Raw genomic sequence first — 26,738 nt, 5'->3', positions numbered from 1 at the left:
GTAGGTGTTGGTGAGGATGTGGAGAAAGGGGAACCCTCTTAATGCTGGTGGTGGGAATGCAAACTGGTGCAACCACTCTGGAATGTAGTATGGAGGTTCCTCAAAAAGTTAAAAATAGAACTACCCTATGATCCAGTAATTGCACTACTAGGTATTTACCCAAAGGATACAAAAATACTGATCCCAAGGGATACATGCAGCCTGGTGTTTATGGCAGCATTATCAACAAAAGCCAAATTATGGAAAGAGCCCATTTGTCCATCGACTGATGAGTGGATAAAGAAGGGGTGGTATATACACACACACACACACACACACACACACACACACACACACACACAATGGAATGTAGGCAGCCATGAAAAGGAATGAAATACTGCCATTTGCAACAATGTGAATGGAACTAGAGAGTAAATGAAGTCAGAGAAAGACAAATACCATATGATTCTACTCATATGTGGAATTTAAGAAACAAAACAGATGAACATAGGGTGAAAAAGAGAGAGGCAAACCGGAAAGCAGACTCTTAACTATAGAGAACAAGCTGGAAGGGAGGTGGATGGGGGATGGGTTAAATGGATGATGAGTAATTAAGGAGTGTACTTGTTGGGATGAGCACTGGATGTTGTATGTAAGTGATGAATCACTAAATTCTACACCTGAAACTTTTAATATTATACTGTATGTTAACTAACTGGGATTTATTTATTTTTTCTAACTGGGATTTAAATAAAAACTTAAAAAAAAAAGAATTTTCAATTTCTATACAATCCAGTTAGATTTACTTTACTTATTGGCCACAGATTTACATTATTAATGTGTGCTTTAAAGGGAAATCATGCAAGCATTTATGGAAATCATTCCTTTCACAACCATGTGGTAGTAGTATCAAATAGATGTTTGGAAATATAAATCTGTTTAGGATTGTTAATAGGGTCATTATTATTAATTACACCTTCTTTATAGTTACTAAAGCTCAAGCAGTCGTTTATTGCACATGTTCAGTTTATCCAGAAGAAAATGAAGCTGTTGTTAAAAAAGCACTGGAATTTCAGGACCTGGGGAATAAAGTACAGCCTTATAGGTAAGAAAGGAAAGGATCGTTTTGAATTCAAATATTTCTGAGAGTGAATGATTATGATTCTCTAAGTTATGTGAAGACATTCCACATCCTTTTCGTTATACTTTAACATGACCAAATAAGCTAACTTCTTACAACTATAATGTAAATTCTGTAGAGCCTTTACAATGGCTTGGCATGAGCATTCTCTTGTACTACTAAAAATTCTTTTTTTGTTGTTAGTAAAGCTAAAGGCATTTTCACTTTGAGTTGATTGGTTTTTGGATTAAATTGGGTCTAAATATTTATATCCCGAGTTTTATATACATGTATGCCTCAGTACAAGAAAAATAAGTATATAAAAAAACCTTAGGAAGGAGATAGAAAATTATTTAATTGGATGTTTATTATCTGAAAACACATTTCTTAGCCCCTTGTAGCCTTTGTCCCTCACAAAGACGGAGGTAAAAATGGCCTAAATAATTCAAGTAGATTCTGGGTTAAATGCTACAGGGAAGTAGGCGTAGAGGGGAAGAGCACTATTCCATCTGAACTGTGGACATCAAAATAAAGAGTAGATCTAAAAATACATGGCACCAATTAGTTCTTCAAGACTGTATGATAGGTATTTTAAAACATGTCTTCTATTTTTTACTTATTTGTCATGTTCAGAACTTTCCCTTTAATTCTTACAGAAGGTTCTTAACATGTATATGGTTTGCTCCTTCCTTTTAACTTGATATCTTTTCCTTTGCTGTTCACAAGTGGATATGTTAATTATGCTTGTATTTTCCTTCTTAGTGAACTTTACTTCCTTACGTAGTAGTAGCTCCTATTGGTGGCTAAGGGCCAACCTCCTGTTCTGATAGCTTCTCAACACTGCATTAGCTAAATCACCATCTAGTGGCAAAGAGAATTATTGCGGGTATATAACCAAATTCGTAATGTGAACGATTTTGTCTGTCAGGGATGTTTTCTACGACTATACTATGGCAAAAATGGAGAAACATCTGCATTTTATTTCATTAGATTTTATTTCAGGTAAGCCATGATGAATGATTAATCCATGATATGGTATAAAAGACACAGGTAATATTTAAAGACATGAAGATAGAATAATGTGGGTTTTGGGCTAAAATTGGAGAGTAAATATATATTCAAGAGATTTAACTACTTGCTAAGGATGCTGTTGAAAGAGCTTATGAATTGCTTAAGGAAGTATACTGTATGGCTTTTGAGAATCATTTCTTAATTCCCAAAGTAGGAGAATTTAGGTCTGAAAGCAGTATTATATGCCATTGAATCTAATCACCTGTTGTTTAAATTTCCTTTTAATATTCCAAAAATAGCTCATTTTTGGACTTTAGCTATCATGATACTTGCCTTGGGTTTATGCTACTTTCCCCGCCTCATTCTCTACTGTAAAAACTTCAAACATTACAGAAATACCAAATTTAAAAAGAATGAATTTTTCTAAATTCCAGGCTCTTAAAAATAATCATGTTAACAGTTTGATGTGTAATCTTTCAGGTTTTCAGGAACCAAAAGTTGTGGACATTTTAAATTGTAATTGGTCTTCTCAAATTACTCACCAAAATATACACTCTTATTAATCTATTTCTCCACAGCTTCACCAATGCTGTGTTTTATCAGACTTAAATCTTTACCAATCTAATTAATTTCCATTTCTCCGTGAATGAGGTTGGGCACTTTTGCAGTTACTGACTGGCAGTGTAGTGTTGAAGGTTTCAGAGCCGTAGTCTTCAAACATTTTTGTTCAAATACTCCCTACCATTTTTTAAATAACTGTGATCTTTTTCCGTTTTAAAGTTGACATCTGGGGGATCCCTGGGTGGCGCAGCGGTTTGGCGCCTGCCTTTGGCCCAGGGCGCGATCCTGGAGACCCGGGATCGAGTCCCACATCGGGCTCCCGGTGCATGGAGCCTGCTTCTCCCTCTGCCTGTGTCTCTGCCTCTCTCTCTCTCTGTGACTATCATAAATAAATAAAAATTAAAAAAAAATAAAGTTGACATCTAATATTTTTCATCATAAATTTAAATAATTGCAGAATATTTCTGGAATATTATATTACATGGGATTTAAGTATATTTCTGTTAAATCTTTGGAGCTGCACATTTATCTTACTTAATTTGTGGAAAAATATATCATCTGTTACCTGTTTTACAAAACTAGTTCTCATTGCTAAAACCAAATTAACCTCATCAGGAAAAGTCTGACTTTATTAATTTAAATAAACATGTTAATATGCCTGTGTGATTTATTTCTAATTATAATTCAAAGATAGAAATAAGGAAGGAGAGAGAAGGGGAGGGAAGGAGAGGGAGGACAGGAAGGGAGTGAGAAGGGGAGGGGGGCAGGAAGCAAGAAGTTAGTTCAAGAACAGAGCTTTGGTAAGAGTTTGGAACCCTCTTCAAGATTTCTTACCTAAACTCTGTTTTGCATTGGGAGAGGAAAACCAGTCTTGAGTTGTCTTTTTGTTAGCCCCCTAGAGATTTTAACATCCTGGGACAGTGCACTAAGATGAGATAGGTGCCTATTTTTGTTGTGTGAGAAAGGTGTTGTGAAAGGAGAAGAAGGAGAAGTAGCTGTAACATGGGATACGATATTATCTACCTTAATGGATCATTATGGAGATTGAATATATTAATATGTTGATACATAAATGTTCAATAAATGTTCATTGTTATGGTTATTGCTATTAATTTGCAAGTTGTCTGCTTGTGTTCTTTACCATTTTTTCAACTGTATTATTCATCTTTTTCTTTTTATATGTTTTATTGTATATTACATATATTAACTTTTTCATATAAATTACAAATAGTTTTTAGATTATCTCTTAAATATTTAAAAAATTTTAATTCCAGTATAGTAAACATACAATGCTATATTCATTTCAGATATATGATAGAGTGATCGAACAATTCTATACCTTACTCAGTGAACATCATGATAAGTATACTCTTAATCCCCTTCACTATTTCCCCTAACTCCCCACTCACCTCCCCTCTGGTAAACACCAGTTTGTTCACTATACTGAAGAGTCTGTTTCTTGGCTTGCCTTTCTTTTTCCCTTTGCTTGCTTGTTTTGTTTCTTCAATTCCACATACGAGTGAATTTGTATGGCATTTTCTTTCTCTGACTGACTTATTTCACTTAGCATTATACTCTTTAGCTCTATCCATGTCATTGCCAATGGCAAGATTTCATTCTTTTTTATGACTGAATAATATTCCATTGTGTGTGTGTGTGTGTGTGTGTGTGTGTGTGTGTGTGTGTGTGTAGCTTCTGTATCCATTCCTCAAGCAATGGACATTTGAATTGTTTCCATATTTTGGCTATTGTAAATAGTGCTCCTATAAATACAGGGGTGCACTGTATCCCTTGGAATTAGTGTTTTTGTATTCTTTGGGTAAATACCAAGTAGTGAGATTGCTTCATCCTAGGGTAGTTCTATTTTTAACTTTTTGAGGATCCTCAAAAGCCACTTTTCCAGTGTCTGCATCAGTTTTCTTTTTCTTTATTTTAAAAAAGATTTTATTTATTTATTCATGAGAGACGCAGAGACACAGGCAGAGGGAGAAGCAGGCTCCATGCAGGGAGCCCAACATGGGACTCGATCCTGGGTCTCCAGGATCACGCCCTGGGCTGAAGGCAGTGCTAAACCGCTGAGCCACCCAGCTGCCCGGTTTGCTTTTTCCACCAACAGTGCATGAGTATTCCTTTTTCTCCATATTCTCGCCAACACTTGTTTCTTGTGTTGTTGATTTTTAGCCATTTTGACTGGTTGATGTGCTATCTCATTGTAGTTTTGATTTGCATTTCCCTGATGATAAGTGATGATGACCATCTTTTCATGTGTCTGTTGGCCATATGGATGTCTTCTTTGGAGAAATGTCTTTTCTTGTCTTCCGCCCATTTTTAAATTGGATTATTCAGATTTGGGGTGTTGGGTTTTATAAGTTCTTTATATAATCTTGGATACTAACCCTTTACTGGATACGTCATTTGCAAATATCATCTCCCATTCCTCAGGTCGCCTTTTAGTTATGTTGATTGTTTCCTTTGCTGTGCAGAAGCTTTTTATTTTAATGTAATCCCAATAGCTTATTTTTGCTTTTGCTTTCCTTGACTTAGGGGATCTATTTAGAAAAAACTTGCTACACCTGATGTCAGAGAAATTAGTGCCTATGCTCTTTACTAAGATTCTTATGGTTTCAGGTCTCACAGATGGGTCTTTAATCTATTTTGTACTTATTTTTGTGTATGATGTAAAAAAGTGATCCAATTTCATTCTTTTGCATGTGGCTGTCCAGTTTTCCCAACACTACTTGTTAAAGAGACTGTCTTTTTCCCATTGGATATTCTTTCCTGCTTTGTCAAAGATAAATTGTCCATATAATTGTGGGTTTATTTCTGGATTTTCTATTCTGTTCTGTTAATCTATGTATCTGTTTTTGTGCCAGTACTATACTATTTTGATCACCACAGCTTTGAAATACATATTGAAGTCTGGAATTGTGATGCCTCCAGCTTTGCTTTTTTTTTTTTTTTAAAGATTTTATTTATTTATTCACGAGACACACAGAGAGAGAGGCAGAGACACAGGCAGAGAGAGGAGAAGCAGGCTCCCTGCACGGAGCCCGATGCGGGACTCGATCCCAGGACTCTAGGATCATGCCCTGGGCCAAAAGCAGACGCTCAACCACTGAGCCACCCAGGCGTCCCATCTTTGCTTTTTTTTAAAGATTGCTGTGGCTGTTCGGGGTCTTTTGTGGTTCCCTACAAATTTAAGGATTGTTTGTTCTAGTTCTATGACAAATGCTGATGGTATTTTGATAGATATTGCATTAAATGTGTGGATTGCTTTGGGTAGTATAGACATTTTAATATTTAACAATTCTCACAATCCTTGAGCATAGAATATCTTTGCATTTCTTTATGTCATCTTCAATTTTTTTTATCAGTGTTTTATAGTTTTTAGAGTACAGGTCTTTTACCTCTTTGGGTTTATACCTAGGCATTATTTTTGGTGCAATTGTAAATGGGATTGTTTTCTTAATTTCTCTTTCTGCTGCTTAATTATTGGCGTATAGAAATGCAACAGATTCCTGTATCTTGATTTGCATCCTGCAACTTTGCTGAATTCATGAATCAGTTTTAGCAGTTTTTTAGTGGAGTCCTATGGGTTTCCTATACATAGTAGTATGTTATTTGCAAATAGTGAAAGTTTTACTTCTTCCCTGCTGATTTAGATGCCTTTTATGTTGTTGTTGTTGTTGTTGTTCTCTGATTGCTGTGGCTAGGGCTTCCAGTACTATGTTGAATGAAAGTGGTAAGAATGTACATCCTTGTCTTATTTCTGACCTTGGGGAAAAAAGAAAGATTCTCAGTTTTTCCCCACTAAGGATGATATTATCTATGGGTCTTTGATATATGGCCTTTATTATGTTGAGGTATGTTCCCTCCAAACCTACTTTGTTGAGGGTTTTGAGGGTTTTTATCATGAATGGATGTTGTATTCTGCAAATGCTTATTTATTTATTTATTTATTTATTTATTTATTTATTTATTTATTTATTTATTTATTTTTAAGTAGGCTCACAGCCAGTGTGGAGCCCAACATGGGGCCTGAACTCACAACCTTGAGATCAAGACCTGAGCTGAGATGGAGAGTCAGATGCTTAACTGACTAAGCCACCCAGGCATCCTTCAAATGTTTTTTCTGCATCTACTGAAGTGATCATATGGTTCTTATCCTTTTTTCTATTGATGTGATGTTTCACATTGATTGATTTGGGAATTTTGAACCACTCTTATCACCCAGGAATAAATACATCAGATCGTGGTGAATGATTTCTTAAATGTATTATTGGACTTGATTTGCTAGTATTTTGTTGAGAATTTTGCATCTCTGTTCCTCAGAGATACTGGCCTCTAGTTTTCTTTTTCTGTGGCATCTTTACCTGGTTTTGGCGTCAGTGTAATGCTGGACTCATAGAATGAATTTGGAAGTTTTCCTTCCTCTTTTATTTTTTGAAATAATTTAAGAAGAATAGGTACTAACTCTTCTTTAAATGTTTGGCAGAATTCCTATGGGAAGCCACCTGGTCCTGGACTTTCGTTTGTTGAGAGCTTTTTGATTATTGATTCAATTTCTTTTTTTTTTTTTTAAATTTTTTTTTAATTTTTATTTATTTATGATAGTCACAGAGAGAGAGAGAGAGGCAGAGACATAGGCAGAGGGAGAAGCAGGCTCCATGCACCGGGAGCCCGACGTGGGATTCGATCCCGGGTCTCCAGGATCGCGCCCTGGGCCAAAGGCAGGCGCCAAACCGCTGCGCCACCCAGGGATCCCTATTGATTCAATTTCTTTGCTGGTAATTGGTCTGTTCAAATTTTCTATTTCTTCTTGTTTCAGGTTATATGTTTCTAGGAATTTTTTCATTTCTTCTAGGTTGTCCAACTTGTTGGCATATAGTTTTTCATAATATCCTATTATAATTGGTTGTATTTCTGTGGTGTTGGTTATTAAATCTCCTCTCTCATTTGTGATTTTATTTATCTGGATCCTTTCTCCTTTTTTCTTTGGTAATTCTGGCTAGAGGTCTATCAATTTTATTTATTTCTTTTTTCAAAGAATCAGCTCCTGGTTTCATTGATCTGTTCTATTGGTTTTTAGTTTCTATAACATTTATTTCTGCTCTAATCTTTATTATTTCCTTCCTTCAGTTGGTTTTAGGTTTTGTTTGTTGTTCTTTTTCTAGGTCCTTTGGGTGTAAGGATTAGTTGTTTATTTGAGATTTTTCTCGCTTTTGAGGTAGAGCTGTATTGCTATAAACTTCCCTTTTAGAACTGCTTTTGCTGCATCCCAAAGGTTTCGAACCAGTGTGTTTTCATTTTCATTTCTTTCCATGTACTGTTTAATTTTTTCTTTCATTTCTTAGATGAACCATTCATCATTTAGTAGCATGTGATTTAACCTCCATGTATTTGTGGTCTTTCCAGATTTCTTCTTGTTGACTTTTAGTTTCATAGCAGTGGTCAGAAAAGATGCATGGTATTATTTCAGTGTTTTTGAGTTTGTGGAGGCCTGTTTTGTAGCCTAACATGTGATCTATTCAGAAAATGTTGCGTGTGCACTTGAAAAGAATGTGTATTCTGTTTTAGAGTGGACTGTTCTGAATATATCTGTTAAGTCCATCTAGTCCAGGGTGTCATTCAAAGCCATTGTTTGCTTGTTGACTTTCTGTTTAGATAATCTATCCATTGATGTAAATGGGGTGTTAAGGTCCCTTCTATTATTGTATTATTATGAATTAGTTCCTTTAAATTGGTTATTAACTGTTTTATGTATTTGGGTGCTCCCATGTTGGGTGCATAAATATTTACAATTGTTACATCTTCTTGTTGGATTGTTTCCTTTATCATTATACAATGTCCTTCTTTGTCTCTTGTTACAGTTTTTTTTTTTTTTTTTTTTTTTAAGTCTATTTTGTCTGATACAAGTATTGCTATTCTGGCCTTCTTTTGACATCCATTTGCATGATAAATGTTTCCCCTTCCCTTCCCCTCATTGTCAATCTGCAGATGTGTTTAGGTCTGAAATGAGTCTCTTGTAGGCAGCATATAGATGGGTCTTGTTTTTTTTTTTTTTTTTTTATCCATTCTGTCACCCTGCGTCTTATGATTGGAGCATTTAGTCCATTTACATTCAAAGTAATTATTGATAGATACATATGTATTCCCATTTTATTACTTGTTTTGTGGTTGTTTCTGAAGATTTCCTCTGATCCATCCTTGTTCTCTCTTTCATGAATTGCTGGTTTTCTTTAGTGATATATTTGGATTTCTTTCTCTTTATTCTTTGCCTGTTTATTAGTAGTGTTCTATTTGTGGTTACCCTTAGGTTTGTATATAACTTCTGCATATAGCAGTCTATATTAAGTTGATAGTTGTCTAAGTTTTTTTTTTTTTAAAGATTTTATTTATTTATTCACGAGAGACACAGAGAGAGAGAGGCAGAGACACAAGTAGAGGGAGAAGCCGGCTCCATGCACCAGGAGCCCGACGTGGGATTCGATCCCGGGTCTCCAGGATCGCGCCCTGGGCCAAAGGCAGGCGCTAAACCGCTGCGCCACCCAGGGATCCCGATAGTTGTCTAAGTTTGAACCCATTCTTTTCTCTTCCTCATGTTTTAGGTATATGGTATCATACTTTATATCCTTCTATTTTGTGAGTTCCTTGACTGATTTTTTATAGAATTCATTTTTGCTGCTCTTTTATTTCCTGCCTTCATACTGTCATTTTTGGTCTTTTCTTTCCACTCAAAGTCCTCTTTAATATTTCTTGTAGGGCAGTTTAGTGGTCACAAGCTCCCTTAGGTTTTTTTGGGAAATTCTTTTTTCCCTTCTATTCCAAATGATAGCCTTGCTGGATACAGTATTCTTGCCTGCAAGTTTTTCCCATTTAGTACTTTGAATATATCATGCCACCTCTTTCTGGCTTGGAAAGTTTCTAATGGAAAATCCATCGATAGTTTTATGGGGGTTCCATTGTATGTAACTATCTTCTTTTGTCCTGCTGCTTTTAATATTTTTTTCTTTATTACTATATTTTGCCATCTAAATCATAATATGTCTTGGTAGGGCACCTGGCTGGCTCTGTCAGTAAAGCATGAGACTCTTGATCTTAGGGTTGTGAGTTTCATCCCCATACCGGGTGTGGAGCCTACTTAAGATAAAATTTAAAAAACAATATGTCTTACTGTGGGTCTGCTTCTGTTGATTTTTTTAAAAAAGATTTTATTTATTTATTCATGAGAGACACAGAGAGAAAGAGAGGCAGAGACACAGGCAGAGGGAGAAGCAGGCTCCTCGCAGGGAGTCCGATGTGGGACTCGATCCTGGGTCTCCAGGGTCACGCCTTGGGCTGAAGGTGGCACTAAACTGCTGAGCCACCCGGGCTGCCTGCTTTTGTTGATTTTGTTGGGGGTTCTCTGTACCTCCTAGATCTGGATATCTGTTTCCTTCAGATTAGTGACGTTTTTAGCTATTATTTCTTCAATTTTCTGCCCCCTTTCTCTCTCTTCCTCTTCTGGGACTCCTATAATAAGAATGCTATTTTTTTTTAATTTTTATTTATTTATTTATGATAGTCACAGAGAGAGAGAGAGAGAGAGAGAGAGAGGCAGAGACACAGGCAGAGGGAGAAGCAGGCTCCATGCACTGGGAGCCCGACGTGGGATTCGATCCCGGGTCTCCAGGATCGTGCCCTGGGCCAAAGGCAGGCGCCAAACCGCTGTACCACCCAGGGATCCCAAGAATGCTATTATGTTTGATGGAGTCACTGAGTTCCCTAAGTCTATTCTTGTTTTGCATAATTTTTTTCTCTCTTTTGTTCAGCTTACTTCCCATTATTGTCTTCTAGGCCATTATTTTATTACCATGCTTCTCCCAGCCTGCTGTTCATTCCATCAAGCATGTTTCTCATTTCGTTTATTGAACCCTTTATCTCTGCTATGTTATTCCTTATCTCTGTTAATGGTCTCACTGATGTCTTCCCCTCTTTTCTTGTCTAGTGAGTATCCTTATGATCATTGCTTTATTTACTTTATTTATTTTTTATTTTGGGGGTTCCATTTGTTTATTGGTCTCCTGATTACTCCACAGAAGAGGGATCATTAGAGTGGCCACAGGGCATGGTTTTCAGCTGGAATGGGTATGAAATGCGTGCCCTGTGGCTCCTGAGAGGCAGAAGTTCCTTTGCTTTCAACTTCAGTGAGCAGCTAAGTATTCAGAAGTGGGAGTGTCCTGGCTTGGGGCCACCATTCAGGAACTCAGGGCCCAGCCCATTGCCATAGCTGCCATAGGACACTTTTAAGGCTTCAGGTATATTGTGCTTCTGATGCTTGGCCACACTATGAGCATGCGTGGTCTCATTGAAAGCTAGCCACACGTGCATACTTTGAGCAGCTGAAGAAAAGCTCATAGTCACACTTGGCATATACACAGATACCTGGCTCAAAGTGGTTCTGGAAAACCTCACCCCCAAAGGAGCTGCAGAATGACATGGCACCAGTGGGACCATGGTGTGACTGCTGCTTCAGACAGATCTGAGGCCACTGGCTCAGGACTGCCTGGCTTGCACCAAGGGCCCCAAGCCTCCTCTCAAGGAAAATCATTGCTTTAAATTCTCCATCAGGCATGTTACTTATATTTGTTTTACTTAGATCTCCAGCTGTGACCTTGCCCTGTTCTTTCATTTGGGACAAATTCCTCTGTCTTCTCATTTTGTCTAAGTCTCTGTGCCAGGAAAGTAAGTTATGTCTCCTGTTCTTGAGGGTAATGGCTTTATGAAGAAAAGGTCCTCTAGAGCCCTGCAGGTAGTGTCCTCTTTTTCCCAGGGCTTAGCACTTCTGGGAGTGTCTTCAGTGTGTGCTCTGCTGTTGTGTCCTGACCACTTTATCCTTCAGGCCAGCCATTTTCAGAGGTTCCATTTGCCTGTTGTGGGCAGTGTGTGGTCTCTGGCCTGAATATGGTGCATTTTAACTAGTCTGCATGTGAAATGAGACATGTCTCCACTGTCACCAGAACCGAGGCCTCACAAAAACTCCCAGGTCAGGAGATACGATGCTGGCAAGGTTTGGGCCAATCTTCTGGTAATGAGGGCCCATCACACTGAGCCAAGGGTGACTGGAAAGGGCATTTTTTCCAGAGGGTGAGGGGGCGGGGCTGGTACAAGCAAGTTAGATAGCAAGTGTCTGCCCTGTGCTTATGCTGAAGGGCAAGGAAGGGAAATGATGCCAGCCAGTTCCTTTGTTTCTGGAGGGATCTCTCCTTTGAATGCTACCTCTTTGGGACATGCTCCAAGATGAGTAAATAACCTCACCTCCCCATTCTGTGTCCCAGGCACTCTTCAGATTGGTGTTTCTGCACTGTATGTCTGCAGGCTGTTTGCCTGCCTTTTCTTCAAAAGCAGTCCCAATGTCCTCTGAGGTCTCCCAGATCCAAGCATGCAGACCTTTAAAACTCCAGGCTTTAAGCCCTGTTGGTTAAAAGAACTCACAAAACCCACTTCTCACTTTCCAAGTCCATTGCTATAGGGATTTGTCTTTTCTGTGTATTCTCCTGTGTGCTAGTATGTCTCTCACCCTCCTCTGAGATCACGGCTCCCTCCCCACTGTAGTTCCACAATCCATTTCTCTCCCAAGCTGAGTCTCCACAATTCCTACATTTTTTGATGTAGTCTCTTCCCTACCTTAGTTGTGGAGTTTGTTTTGCTAGTCTTCAGATTGATTTCTGAGGCATTTAGGATTTGGTAGTTGCTAAGTTGTATCCATGGGACATGGTGAACCTAGGATCCTACCACTCTGTAGAATTCCTGTAGACCTGGATTTAAAGGGCTCATGTGATCAGGCCAGGTCCACCCTGATAATATGCATAGCTTAAGGTTAACTAATTTGAGACCTTAATTATATCTCCAAAATTCCTTTTGCCATGTGTCTTATTTTCCTGGACTGCCACAACAAATTATCCCAAACCTGGTGACTTATAACAAGAGAAATTTAGTCTCTAATAGTTTTGGAGATCAAAAGTCTGAATGTCAAGGTGTTGGTGGGATTGGTTGGCTTCTGTGGCCTCTGAGGGAGAATCTGTTTTATGCCTCTCTCCTAGCTTCTGCTGTTTGTTACAATCTTTGGTGTCCTTGGCTTGTAGCTGTGTCACTCTAATCTTTGTCTCCACATGGCCCTCTTACCCTATGTGTCTCTGTATCTTCCCTTCTTATAGGGACACCAATATTGAATTTAGGGTCTACTCTACTTTGGTACTACCTCATCTCAACAAATGATATCTGCAAAGACTCCATTTCCAAAATAAGGTCAGATTCTGGGTTTTGGATGGACATGAATTTTGGGGGGACACTATTCAACCCCAAACAGTCTACTGTGGCTCCCTAAAATTGATGTTTGTCTCATGCATGAAATACATCTAACTCATCCCAATATCATCAAGCCTTCACCCATTCTAGGATCAATTCTAAATCCCAAATCTCATCTAAATATCAACTCCACAAATCCCAACTGTGATTATCCAAAGCAGGTATGTGTGAGACTGGGTATTAAGTTATCTTATTATTTGAAGACGTGGCCTGTAAGCTGGAGTTCAGAAATAATTTTGTTATGTGGGGACAATTCCTATAAGGTAATTTGACCAATCTTAATTAGGATTATTATTACCATTAAAAAAGACAGCATATATAGCTAAAATATACCATATGTATTAAACATTTACTGAATATTATGTACGAGGCATTCTTTTAGGTGCTAGGAATATATTATAAATTAAGATTGACAAAATCCCAACCTTCTTATTTATATTCTGGAACTAAATATGTTCCAAACTGGTAAGAAATCATTATTTTCAGAGAGAGTATTCTTTACCTTATGCAAAGAGATTTTTTTTGAGGATTTCTATTTGTGTAGAGCATATATATGAATAGGCCTCAGAAATTCAGTTTGTGCGTTACAAGGTTGGTGAGAGGAGTGGCTGACACTCTTGCCTTTGGAACCTACACAGCTATTATATTTCAACTTAGTTCAGCATAAACATTTATTAAGAACCACCACTTGCACCACCTTTTCGCATGTCATTTGAAGTCACTTGCGTCTGTTTGCATCCTAAGCGACCTCTACATCCCCTTACTCACCTTATGTTCCAGCCACATGGAAATACTTGCTGTACCCTGAACACATTTTTAAAATTATTTTTTTTTAATTTAAATTTTAGGTAGTCAACATACAGTGCAATACTGGTTTCTGGAGTAGAATTCAGCAATTTATCACTTACATGCAATACCCAATGTCCATCATAACAAGTGCTCTCCTTAATCCCCATCGCCCATCTAGCCTATCCCCCACCCACATCCCTCCATCGACACTCAGTTTGTTTTCTATTGTTGAGTCTCTTACGGATTGTTTGCCTCTCTCCTTTTTTTCTTTTCCCTCTTCCCATTATGTTCATCTATTTTTTTTCTTAAATTCCACATATGAGTGAGATCATATGGTATTTGTCTTTCTCTTATTTCACTTAGCAAAACACACTTCAACTCCGTCCATGTCCCTGCAAATGACAACATATTCTTTTTGATGGCTGAGTCCATTATGTACATATTCCACATCCTCTTTATCCACTCATCAGTCAGTGGACATTTGGGCTCTTTGCTCTGGCTATTTTTTATAATGCTGCTGTAAACATTAGGATGCATGTATCCCTTTGAATCTGTATTTTTGTATCCTTTGGGTAAATATCTAGTAGCACAACTGCTGGATTGTAGGGTATGAACACACATTTTTATGACATTTTGCTTTTGTTCGTGTTCTTTCTTCTACCTAGAAATACTTTCTTTACAGTATTGGAAACTTACTCATTCTTCAAGACACAGCACCAATGGTGGTACTTCTGTGGAATCTTCATATTTGCTATCCCATGGCCGGAGTTAATTGTACCTTTTTCTGTATTCCTACATGATTTTGCCTCTATTTGGCTCAGCATTCTTATTGGGTCTTTTTTATATTATTATAAACTGATTAGTTTCTTCAACTAAATTGTAAACTATTTAAGAGAATTAATATTTATGTACTTAGCACACAGTAGGCAAATAGTGAATGAATAAATATACATTTAAAATGGTTTTAAATCACTAAATTCTATACCTGATACTAAGATTACACTGTAGGTTAACTAACTAGAATTTAAATAAAAACTTGAAAAAAATAAAATGGTGCTAAATTTCAAAATATACAAAATTATTAACAAAAGAGTTCCTGATACTTTAATTTATATGGGAAAATATTGCTTTGATTAAATATATTTTAATTGTAAAAGTATGGGAATATAAGAATTATCTTTTATGAATGAACCACTTATTACTGAATGAGAAATTAAATAGTAAATATAAAAACCAAAATGTTATTTTACACATAATAGTGATTAGAGATTTTTATGTTTCTGCCACAAAATCTTTTCTTTGTTATGCACTTTCTTGAGCATTGTGTAACACATTCACTAATACTCAAAAAGTGGTTGGGAAGAATAATGTAGTTAAAACGATAGGCTGTATTTTTATATTGTAATTGTGCAAAAAGTAACCAAAAGAAGGAAGTCATACTTTTTGTATTTTGACAACATGTGAAAGTAAAAGTTTTTTTCTATTATATCTTTGTGATTACTATACATATTTACCTGTTTTGATAATGGAAGTCTTTTGGTTAACATATTAGCAACTTGGAAGAGATTTTAATTTGTAGAAAGGCTGGTATTCTTGGCATGGTTGTTTAAAGATGGAAACCTTGGGAAGCAAAAAAAATTATGAGCTAATATGAAATAGTAGAGCTTTTAATTTATAATATTGTTCTGATTCAGCATTTTATTCTTATTTGGGATTTGTGCTTAAATGATTAGAAAACAATACTAGAAGAAAAATTGTCACAATTTACTGTCTCTCTTGATTGGCAAACAAGTCATTCTAACCATCTCCTGTTGGCTCATATCTATTGCAGGCTTAGTCCTCCTGTTCTTCCAATGTGTTCCTTAAAGGAAATACATCTGTCTACTGATAAATTTTTCAGAATGGAACCATCTGAAATTACCAATGGTTGTTTTCTTTCTGTTCTAACAAGGGAGGTAAGGGGGAAAATTCCAATCCATGTCATGCTTTGAATTAAGAAACTGCAAACCTCATAAAGAGGAACCTAGGTACTTTGTGAAGATTTTGAAATGGTGTGCTTACTGTGTGACACAAAAATCCCTTTTTTTTAAAGTTCATTTGTTTTAGGAAGCTCTATACGCAACACGGAGCTCAAACCCATGACCCTGAGATCAAGAGTGGCCTACTCTTCTGACTGAGCCGGCTAGGTGCCCCCAAATCCCTCTTTTTCTCTTTCCATTCCTCCTGAGCGATCCTTGCTTATCTGCTCTCCACCCCTACCTTTCCAAGCACTTTGCCAACATTTAGTTCATCTTAGCTCACATGGAAAAAATAAGCTCTAGAATTTTTTTTTCTATCACATTTACAAATGAGGAAGTTTAAAGTAAAAAAAAAAGTCATTTGCTGAGGTTTATGGGATATATTCGCGAATAAGGACTGAAAACCATTTCCTTTATAGTAAGAAAGATACTCTTTTATTTTTACTGAAATGCTGGGAGAATTTATAATATACAACTTCAACATGTAGTAACTGCCTCTTTTTAATTGTAGCGGGACCCATCTGAGACAGTGTCTGTGAAGGATGTTTTGGCCCGGGCTGCAGCAAAAGGTCTACTGGATGGAATTGAGTTAGGTAAATCTTCAAAACGGGAGAAGAAGAAGAAAAAATCAAAAACATCATTGCCAAAAGCTCCCACTAATGACAATAATGGGATCCAAATGAAAATCGCTGAGTTCCTGAATCGAGAAACAAATGCAAAAGCTAATCGGCCAGAGATATTAACAAAAACATCTCTTCCACAGAAAAATGCAACTCCAGCAAGTTCTTCCTCACAGGTCAGAAAACCTGGCAAACCTGCCAACAATCCCTTAGCGCCTACACTTACAAAGAACGCAGCTCACCCCAGACCATATGAACGGCAGACCAGCTTCCTAAGACCTCGCTCAGAAGACAGAGTGATTGCTCTGAAACCCATCGAAATTGTTCTGCCTCCGGTAATGTTGCCATTTTCAAGTTCCCAAGGGATCAAATCTCAGCTACCAACTCAACATTTTTACTATCGTTGGGTTGGACCCAAGACTGTCATGCCCAGCTACTTTCCCTCACCATCAATAACCAGAAGAGGGGAAAAGCCTAAAGAAAACTTACCTTCCTCCCTACTTCGGCGTCCTCGACCATGGCTTTGACTGTCTTGTGTTTTTTACAGGGGTCAAGAGCAGTTGATTTTTTTTTTCAAAGTCTGATATTTCTCTGAAGGTTAGATAACCCTACACAAGATACTCATCTTTTGGTCACTTAGTATCTTCTAAATGTGATATTACCTTCAAGAGAATTAGGACAAGTGAGAAAATAATGTAAGTGATCCAACAAAAGCAGAATTCCTACATTTCAACAGCTCAGTGCCGATCTGTTCTAGAATGTCCGGCTGTAGACTCAGTATCAGCTGTTAGAACCTGTCTTCTTGCTAACTTTCGGTCTGGACTCAGGATACTGTTTTAAGAGGAAGCTGCAAGTTTTTCCTGCAGGGAAACACTGCCTCATAACAGATGTGGGGCAGGTGACTGGAAAGCGTGGCCAGGGAAAAGACGCTGGCCTTCACGCCTACTTGAGGTCGCTTTTCTGTATCTATTCAGTTGTGGTTTGACATTTTCCATCACTATGGAGGTTGATTTTTTTTTCTTAAATATCAAAATATTCTTTAAACACGGGATGGCATGTATTTTTGTGATGTGATTGAGTAGGAAGGACAGGCAATTTTGAAGTTCCAGGTGTGGGTGGTTCAGCTGAACGCTACCAGAGTGAAAACTGTTTCTCCTTGGAAGAGCTTCCAGGATCCCGAGCAGATTGAACATAGTCAGCTTTCCCTTCTGACCATGCCAATCACAGTTGTGGAAAAGTGACTGTACACAGATTTCCATCTAATTCGTAATAATTCTGAGGGGGAGGAAAACTGAATGCAAGTGACACCTATTATTGAAGAGATCCATAAAAGTGTCTGCTTCTGTTCCAAGATCAGGTGAAACAGTAAAATCTACAAGTCCTAGCAAATGGTACTCGGTAATCAAACTTCAGCAGATCATTTCTGATGCACAATTAAAATATATTGTAGCACTATGTTAATTATATTAAAAGTCAATTCATCTTGAATTTATTATCTGTTGCCTATCAAGAATTGGTATGATGATCACTTCTGGGTCTATTGATTGGTTTTTCATCATGGAAACAGAAATTGTTTGACATTAAATCAAATAAGTTACGACTATGAAACCTATTGTTTAAAATATGTTCATAGACACATTCATAAAGTTTGAATATAAAGTTCTATTTTCAGAATCCAGTTGTGTTGAACAGTTTTATGTGAATTCCTAAATGTTCAAGTCAGGCGGCATGATTTCAGTAGACTATTATCCTCTTCAAGATGAATTTTTAGGCCTGTATCAGCAATAACATTCTAGTCTTCATTTTCTCACTTGAAGTGAGGATAAACAAAATGGCAGATTTCATTTTAGTAGTAGTAAATCTTTATTTTAACTGAAAATTTACATTTATCAGAATGTGTCAGGGAAGAAAGGCAATAAGCCTTTTTATACTTGAACTTCTATTTTAAATCCCCAAAGAATTCTCAATTATGACTCTCAAAAAGTACAGAAATGTTTTAAACGCTCAGCTTAATTTATTGATTTCAAAAATAAAAAATGAGACCAGTTTCAAAAATAAGGTCTTTCCTCCTACTCCCTACTGTCTGGCTCTGAGTGTCCCAGGCCTCTAGAGCGCTAGCTAGGGCAGCTGAATTGAACTTTGTTGGGTAAAGAGCTAGTATTTTATCCCTGGAACCGCTTATTCCTCCTGCCTCTTCCCCTGCCCAAGGCTGAAAAGTATTCCATTGTCCCAAAGTAGCAGGTTTTAGATATTTATTTTCTGTGATGTTATAAAAAGATAATTCATCGTGGAGGAATAGTTCAAGATATTTTTCTGATAAGCTTTGTGATTCATGTCGTATCACAATTTAAGCCACTTATTTTCAGTATCTCATAGCACTCATCCTGTCACTATTTTTCTCTAGAAATATATGGAGATTTTGAACGGTTAAACTTGTAGTGCTCTTCTTTGAGGGTCTTTTTTTTTTCTTTGAGGGTCTTCTAAGAACACCATCAATTATTTAAGTGCTTTCGTAAAAAGGGAAAAAGACTGGATAAAACTGTGAGAATGCTAGTGAAGGAGAGTACTGATTACACTCACATTTTCCTTTCTTGAGCTTCTTAGAGCAAAGCGCTGCAAAAACCTAAAATAATGAATTTACTGGTAGATTCTCCAATAGCAAATTTTGTCTGAAATTACTTACCACTGATGTAATACCTGAAACCAAAATGAAATTTTGTTCCTTCAGAGTAACTGCCTGTGATAGAGTTAAGAAGAAGCTATGACGGGGGAGGGAGGGATTGCAAGATGGACAACAAGGAGAAATGGGTACACACTGATCTCATGTGGATCTGGCAGTTAAACTAGCCCACATCTAACTGGCTCTTCTGGTTACCTTGGATTTTGGACTTAGTGCTTGTACAACATTATTCTTTATTAACATCGGGTTCTTAAAAGGAATGAAAGCTAGACTCTTAATACTAGGAAGACTGCTTCCACCCATCCCGAGCTGGTGACTAAGGATGCCAGCTGCCCTTCCTGATTGCCCCGTCAGGGCAGTGCGATAAATTACTCAAAATTTAAAGTGACTATAGTTCTTACCAGGTGGAAATCTGCAGTAACAGTCAAAGCACAATCTTTCATTACTAACGTGGTTTTTAACTTGAGGTTAGAATCATCTGAAGAGAGAACGACTAGCGTGGAGATTCTACACTGGTTATTTCCATTCCTGGATCGATAGGACTGAGATGGCAGATGAATGAGCCAGACATTTTGTGCAGCTAAGTTTATTCTCACAACATATTACATTTAAATGTGTAAAAGTGGTCAACAGCAAAGGGGGCAGAAAGCAAAACCAAACGTTCTTTCAGGATAAACAAGCTGCTTTGGATGGCAAGGAGTGCTCTCATTGATAAAAGTGTGAGCGGAATCTTTTCTCTGAAGCTGAACTAAATTAAACTTCATTTTCCTGGCTGTGTAGCACACATGTCAGCTGTGTATTAGGTTAAGGAAGCCTGGCAACCTAGAGAGCTAATGGTTTTATTAGTTAAATTGTGCTAGTCTCAGGGCTCTGCTTTTCGTGGGAATTCATGAATTTGTGTTGCAAATGCTTATGAAATGAGGCATCATATGAGAAAAGGAGGAAAGATTTGGGGCTTTCTAGTAAATGACCTCGTGTAGAATCATCTTACAAATCTCCATCATAAAATCAGAGTGGATTTTGTAAAAAAGTAGCAGTGCCAACAGTTTATCACAAAGAGCTTATTTTAATGGAAATGGTCTAAATGTCCCTTCATGCAACCAGACAGACACAAACAAAAAACAATGGTCCTAATTAGCTATAGGTGATCTTCTATCCAGGTGGAAACAAAGGGCTTGTGGACATGTGTCTTTTAGATGAGATCACATGTGCTGTGAAGAATATAAAAACAAAGCACCCAAGCAGTGCTTCAGGTTTGCAAAGTGAAGTTTTTGCCATAGGCATGTTGGCTATTCCCCTTGATGCTGCCAAGGAGCACATATATGAGGTGGCAAGTCTGCGTCTATCTAGCTGCTTTTAAAAAATAAAAGGAACTTTAAGCATTTTGCCATTTCTTCTACATATTCCAATAAAAATGTGACTACAAATCATTACAAAACCACCTTTTAGGCGATGTATAGTTCACTGAGATTACTTAGGCCTGGATACACTGTGAGATACTATCCAGTAAAGATAATACATTAACACAATAATGCAGTATATTTCAGTAAAAATAGAATAAATAAAATAAAAATATTTCAAGCCGTATTTAACAGGTTAATTAAAACAATGATAAGACGTACGAGGCATAGCGGACGTGGCCGCCTGTTTACCGCGTCGCAGGTCTAAAGAAGATGCATAGATAACTCAAGTGTCACCTCAGCGTCGGGGGGGACACCGCGCCCTCTCACAGAGAAATACACACACACTGTCACACGTACTTTTTGGCCATGGCAGAAAGTGTCTGAACGCTCGGTTTAACGTAATGGATTTTACAAAATTAATTGCATTTAGTACGCAAAGCTATTTTCAAAACAGAATATCTGCAGTAAAGTTTTCAGTATGTAAAGCCTATCATTCATCTGAACACATTCTATAATTGCATATATTAATCAGTTTGCTACTTAAAGCTAGCTCAGTATTCTTGATCCCGAAAACAAACAAAGGTATACCTTAAAAAATGAACAGTAGGTTCTGGTAGAGATTTCCAGTAGAGAAGCGGGTGACTGATTCAGAATTTTTCTCACACTAAAGCCTTTCGTTCACTGCGGAGACCGTGATGAAAGATCATCATCATTAAACTTTAAACAGCTTTTCGAAGGGCACAGTAAGGATTTTCTTAATGCGAGAATTTCTTAGGATGGCACTGGTTACTTCAGATAGACTAGTATATAGGCTGGTGAGAAGCAGAACTCCTTTCTAGGGTGGCATCTTTTTTGTCACAACACTACAGTGCCGGCCAACAGTTCCAGGATTCTGAGGGAACAGAGGCAGGAGGCCACCGACTCCATCATGTTCTCTGGTGGCTAAGTACCATGGGTTGGGAGTATCTCTACCACAAGTAACGTCATCTCTGGAAAATCTCGTGAGTTGAACAGGCTTGTACTGTGTGTAGGATCCTGTTCTCTACAACACGTTTGAGGCACACTGTAGGAAAATAGGCCTGGACTGAGTGAGGGCAATGGTTTTATGATTAATACCACTGCATGAGGAATTTGGGTGTATTTCCCTATTTATACAGGGAATTCAAAGATTTTTTTTTCTTTTCTTTTTCTTTTTTTTTTTTTTTACAATAACCAGTTATGCCAAGGGTAATTCTGGAGAAACCCTTCCTCACTGATGTGGAAGCAACATAACGTATAACAGAGTTGGGAAGCATGGGTTCTGGTCCTGGCTCTCTCATAAAGTTTTGAGACATCTTAGGCTAAGTGACTGAGCCTCTTGGTACTTTATATATATTTTTATTTCTCAAATGTGTTTATAGAGTACCTTTCTCTACCTGTTAAGGCTCAAATGTGATAAGACTGTGGAAACCGTTTTGACAAGAACATAGTAGTGGATAAACAAAGTGTTACTTTTTATAACTGGATGTCTTAAAATGTTAATTTTGACATTAAAAAGTTAACTAAGGCTAATATTTAGATTGGTCTCCTTAGCAACTTCTTTTTAAAACAACAATGTCAATAAGAGTCTAAATCTGTGTATCTTTATAGGTGAGAAAATGTTATTTTTGGGACACTTGTTAAGCAGTTCGTTGTTGCTGTGTATATTTTGCTCTGATACGAAATTTTTCAATCTTGAAAAAAATGGAAAAAATATAAATTTAAAAATATATCTAGTAAAGTCCAACAAATTCTAATATTAAATACATAAATTCAGAAAGATTCGATTTAATGTAATTTGTTGCCATGGACAATACATGTTGGACAGACAGCTTTCTGGGCAAAAAGCAGGAAGGTAAGACTGCATACAGAATCCTAGCAGGACATTTCACTAGGAGGACTAACATAATGACATGGTGGTAGAGAGTCAAAGTATGAATGACACTCCCTCAACTCCAAATTGCATATTGGCTGATTATCAAACTAAGGATGAAAGGCGTACGAGGAATATTTCATTGTAATGTTGTTTATGTAGAGAATGGCCATAGTGAACTATAATTCTCTAGCTGCATTGTACAATATAAGGCAGAAGTTTGAAATATGTCCCACCCAAAATGCCTTATGATTTTCTTAAATCTTTTTTTTAAATAATTGGTTTGAAAACCATCTAGAAAGGCTATTTTTTTGTTCATTTTAATTTCTCAAATTTGGTTTGTTTTTCACTTTTGAAGTTCACTTTTCCCCCAACATCCCACAAACAGCTGTAGACATGAAATGGTGTCCGTGTGTCAAAGAGCTCGTCAAGGAAAGCTGCCATTTGGTTCCTGTCCTGATGCCAACAGCCAATTGTGTCAACAAAAGGTTCGATTTTATGAAAGACTGAAACAAAAACTCATCATCCTATTTTAACAGCAATTCAATGGTATCTGGTATGCAGTGGCTACTCCAATGTTGGAAACAGGGCAAAGTGCTGTAGGACTTAAACATTGCTTGTGACAGATCCAGTCAAGAAGACAGTGAAACTAACTCAGGTGTCATTCGCTCCAAGGACTCCGCATGAGTTCACTAGGAGGGGTGTGGCCACATTCTTCTCTGTGTATGTGAAGTTAAGTAATGTTCACGATATTTACAATAAGAAAAAGACCTTCCACTGCTCATGATGTATCTGACTCATAGCAAAAAAAATTAGTCATGCTTCTTTTCATATCACATGATGGTGGCAAGACGAGAGAACATGCTTGTCTAACACTGTTTGGTTAAGGATAAATTCTCTGAAGACAAAGCATCAGCAACTGAATGGAAGGCCAGGTATCAGTTCATCTTCTTTAGTGTAGCTATTCAATCTTCAGGTAAATATTCCAGAATCCTTGGACATATGCAGCTATGGCGTCTCTGTGACAGGGCGTTTCTGTTTCAAAGTGTCAATGAGGGATAAGACCCCTCGTTTTACATTGGTCGTGACTCTTCTGGTCACGGAGTCTGCTGGCGGAGGAGGTGGTCGAACTTTCTGTGAAGGCGGCCTGGCTACCAAGCACTTCTGGTATCGTAACTGAAATAAAACAAAAATGTTTTATGGTCATTAATGACATATCATCCCTTCTTGTTTGATTTTAATTCACCAATGCATTTACTTCCAAAACGTAATGACTTAGCTCCTAAATATAAATCCAAAAGTTTATTATTTCTTTTCTTAATGTGGGTATTTTATTTTATTTATTTTTTAAAAAGAGTTTATTCATGAGAGACACACAGAGAGAGGCAGAGACACAGGCAGAGGGAGAAGCAGGCTCCATGTGGGGAGCCCGATGTGGGACTCAATCCTGGAACTCCAGGATCATGCCCTGAGCCAAAGGCAGATGCTCAACCACAGAGCCACCCAGGCGTCCCAATGTGGGTATTTTATTTTTATTTTTTTATTTTATTTATTTTTAAAGATTTTATTTATTTATTCATGATAGACAGAGAGAGAGAGAGAAGCAGAGACACAGGCAGAGGGAGGAGCAGGCTCCATGCAGGAAGTCTGATGTGGGACTCGATCCTGGGACTCCAGGATCATGCCCTGGGCAGAAGGCAGGTGCTTAAACCGCAGAGCCACCCAGGCTGCCCCAATGTGGGTATTTTAAATGCTCCCAAATGATCATTATGCTTGGGACACGTGGGTGGCTCAGTTGGTTAAGCATCCAACTCTTGATCTCAGCTCAGGTCTTGATCTCAGAGTTGTGAGATCGAACCCCGCATTGGGCTCTGTGCTGGGTGTGGAGCCTGCCTAAAGAAAAACAGATCATTCAGCTCAACAAAGTTGAAAGTTATGGCTTTCCGCATTCATCTCCACCCTCTACTTGTTCTCTATACAGATAGGCTGGTTGCAATTAATGTACCTAATAGTCAAAGAGCTAATGAAAAGGATCAAGAGAGACAGTATTTGAGTTTTGTCGGAGACATGTACATCTCTGTACAAGAGGTAAGTGCTCATGGCTAACTGGGAGACAACATGGTGGAAAGGTCACAGACTGAAGCGAGGCTCTGTCCCTTATGTGAACTGTGTGACCCAAGCAAGTTATTCCATCTCTCAGCCTTAGTTTCTTCCATGTAAAATGGCACAGAACTGGGACCTTTACAGAGGGCGTTATGAATAAGGAATCCTTGCAGAAGGCTGAAAACCAGCCTAGCGACACTGAAGGCATTCATAAGTATTTGCTCTCCCTCCTGTTTCCTGCTTTAATAAAAAAGAATGATGTATAAGATTTCAGGATACATTTTATCTGCAAGCTTAAATCCTCATGGATTTAAAAAGTTTAAGTAGCCTCTATACCCAACATGAGGCTCAAACTCACAACCCCGAGATCAAGAGTCACACACTCCACTGCCCAAGCCAGAAGCCCCTAAACCCTCATGGAATTTAAAATGTCCATGAGCACTGTTGGCCCCCCAGATAGTTTCTCTCCTTCAGAAATATAACATAATCCACTCACTTTTTTTTTCACTCACTTTTATATTAATGAAAAGATAAGTAATTCCTCAAAATTAGAAGAGAAGGTTAAAATTTACCGAATGTTTTTTCCTAATCAAAGCACTTTAAAATCATTCCGTGGTTGATTTTTTAAACTCTGCTTAAACATTATGGGTTCTTTAGTACAGTGCAAAACAGGCTGACGCTTCCCTGTGGGAAGCATAAACTATCTACAGGAAGGACTCTGAGTCCCAATGCCCAGAGGCTACAGAACCGGCTCCTTTTGATCCAATCATCCAAGAAACTGATTTCTCAAGTTTCCTCTGGGTTAGGTATCTTGCTAGGTCTGTATTACAACCCAAAGCACAGACTTCCAGAGCACAGATCTGTAAATGGGCAGGTGTGGCATCATGGTACACCCGACTAGGCATCTCTACTGTCAAGTGTGTCCCGTGTGAATCAAAATTGCACCTGGTGAATTTCATGAAGGCTCCCCCTCTCATTCTAGATGCCACCAAAATATCTTTAGCCGGGCCTACACTACACAACTGCAAAAAGTACCTAAAAATTAAGTAGATTCAAAAGAATGTGTTAACACCCCCAGATGTTTCAGATGGCATAAATTCATGCGTAGATATTTCAGAGAGAGATTCATGTGGATCTGACTGAAGAGGAAAGCTACTGAGTTAGAAATGCTGGAATCTGAGTGGAGAGGAGAGTGTGATGTCACCAGTGAGCCTCATACTGGGTTGGCCGAGCCGCTTCAGCTGGTCACCCTGTTACAATTAAAATCGTAAGCAAATGAGTAAAAATGGTTTCTCAGAGAGAAAATGAGGCTGAGAATCAGAAAATAAGCTGTAACCAGTGATAAAGCTAATTATTTGTCACCAGCATTTAAAATGTACAGTTAAGGCGGAAAGCCATTCATTTTACGACTAAAACCATCTGTTAGGATCTTTTTCATTTCGTGAAATACCTCAAGGGTCACCCCCCACTTTTGCTTGACTGGGTGCTTCCACTTCCCATTGTCTTCATCCCCTGAGTGTCCTGCGCTGGGCCGGGGGGGTTCATCTGGACTCCTCCACCAGCTTTGCCCCCCCCCGCCCCTCCCCTTCACTTGCAGGGGAATCTGAGCCTGCTTCCCGGCTCCATAGCACTTGAGGGGAAACCCTATCCCTGACAGAGGTGTCAGAACCCCACCAGCTCTTCCCCTCCCTCCTTCCTCCTCCCCTCTTCATTCAAAGATGTCCTTCAAGGGGAGGTCAGCTGGCCCCCTGTTCTTATGCCTGGCCTTTGCCATCTACAGCCCATCTCAGTCTTTGCCTTCATTCTTAGTCTAGCAACCTCTTGCAACCTCCTGTGACACCACCTCTTGGATTCTTAGCATTTGGCTACTCTCAGGGTCACTGTGACCCAAATAGGCTAAACCCCAACCCGAGGCTCTTAATCTACCACCAAGACCTTGCCCCAACTGTGTGTATGACCCCCCTTTCAATCCAGTGTTACTAGCTCATTTCCCTCTGCCTAAAAAAATGTGCGAATCCCTCTGCACCCCATCAGAAAACCAGAAGCAAAACCCTCACTGCTGTACTTCGAGCTACCCCTTCCACGTCCGACTTGGTCTATCTTCAGGGTCTCTACATCTTTTTCCTCCTGGTACTTCTCAGGCCAGTGTGATTTTAATACTTTCATTTATAGTACCTTTTACACTACAGCAGAATTTTGGTTTATGTGTCTCCCCA

The 26,738-nt window shown here is 38.3% G+C and overlaps 2 protein-coding genes and 1 pseudogene across 15 annotated transcripts in view; 1 reads left to right on the top strand and 2 right to left on the bottom strand.

Moving 5' to 3' along the window:
• Positions 1–18,119, top strand: part of NSUN7 (NOP2/Sun RNA methyltransferase family member 7) — a 54,483-nt gene extending 36,364 nt beyond the window's left edge. Inside the window, exons 9-11 of the mRNA XM_038533702.1 lie at positions 967–1,084; positions 15,639–15,762; positions 16,337–18,119. Coding sequence (XP_038389630.1) covers positions 967–1,084; positions 15,639–15,762; positions 16,337–16,972 — 878 coding nt within the window. The 3' untranslated portion in view covers positions 16,973–18,119. The remainder of the gene's footprint in view (positions 1–966; positions 1,085–15,638; positions 15,763–16,336) is intronic.
• On the bottom strand, positions 10,761–11,150 carry LOC119870928 (annotated as a pseudogene).
• Positions 18,120–19,695: 1,576 nt separating the features above from the next.
• APBB2 (amyloid beta precursor protein binding family B member 2) overlaps positions 19,696–26,738 on the bottom strand; it is a 375,275-nt gene continuing 368,232 nt past the window's right edge. For all 14 annotated transcript variants that reach the window (XM_038533425.1, XM_038533419.1, XM_038533427.1 and 11 more), the window contains one exon: positions 19,696–23,595. In XM_038533425.1, the coding sequence (XP_038389353.1) occupies positions 23,428–23,595 (168 nt within the window). In that variant the 3' untranslated portion in view covers positions 19,696–23,427. The remainder of the gene's footprint in view (positions 23,596–26,738) is intronic.

This window comes from Canis lupus, chromosome 3, assembly GCF_011100685.1.
Source record: "Canis lupus familiaris isolate Mischka breed German Shepherd chromosome 3, alternate assembly UU_Cfam_GSD_1.0, whole genome shotgun sequence".
Lineage (NCBI taxonomy): Eukaryota > Metazoa > Chordata > Mammalia > Carnivora > Canidae > Canis > Canis lupus.
Note: the sequence above shows the minus strand (reverse complement) of the source record. Positions and strands in the feature narration are given on the sequence as shown.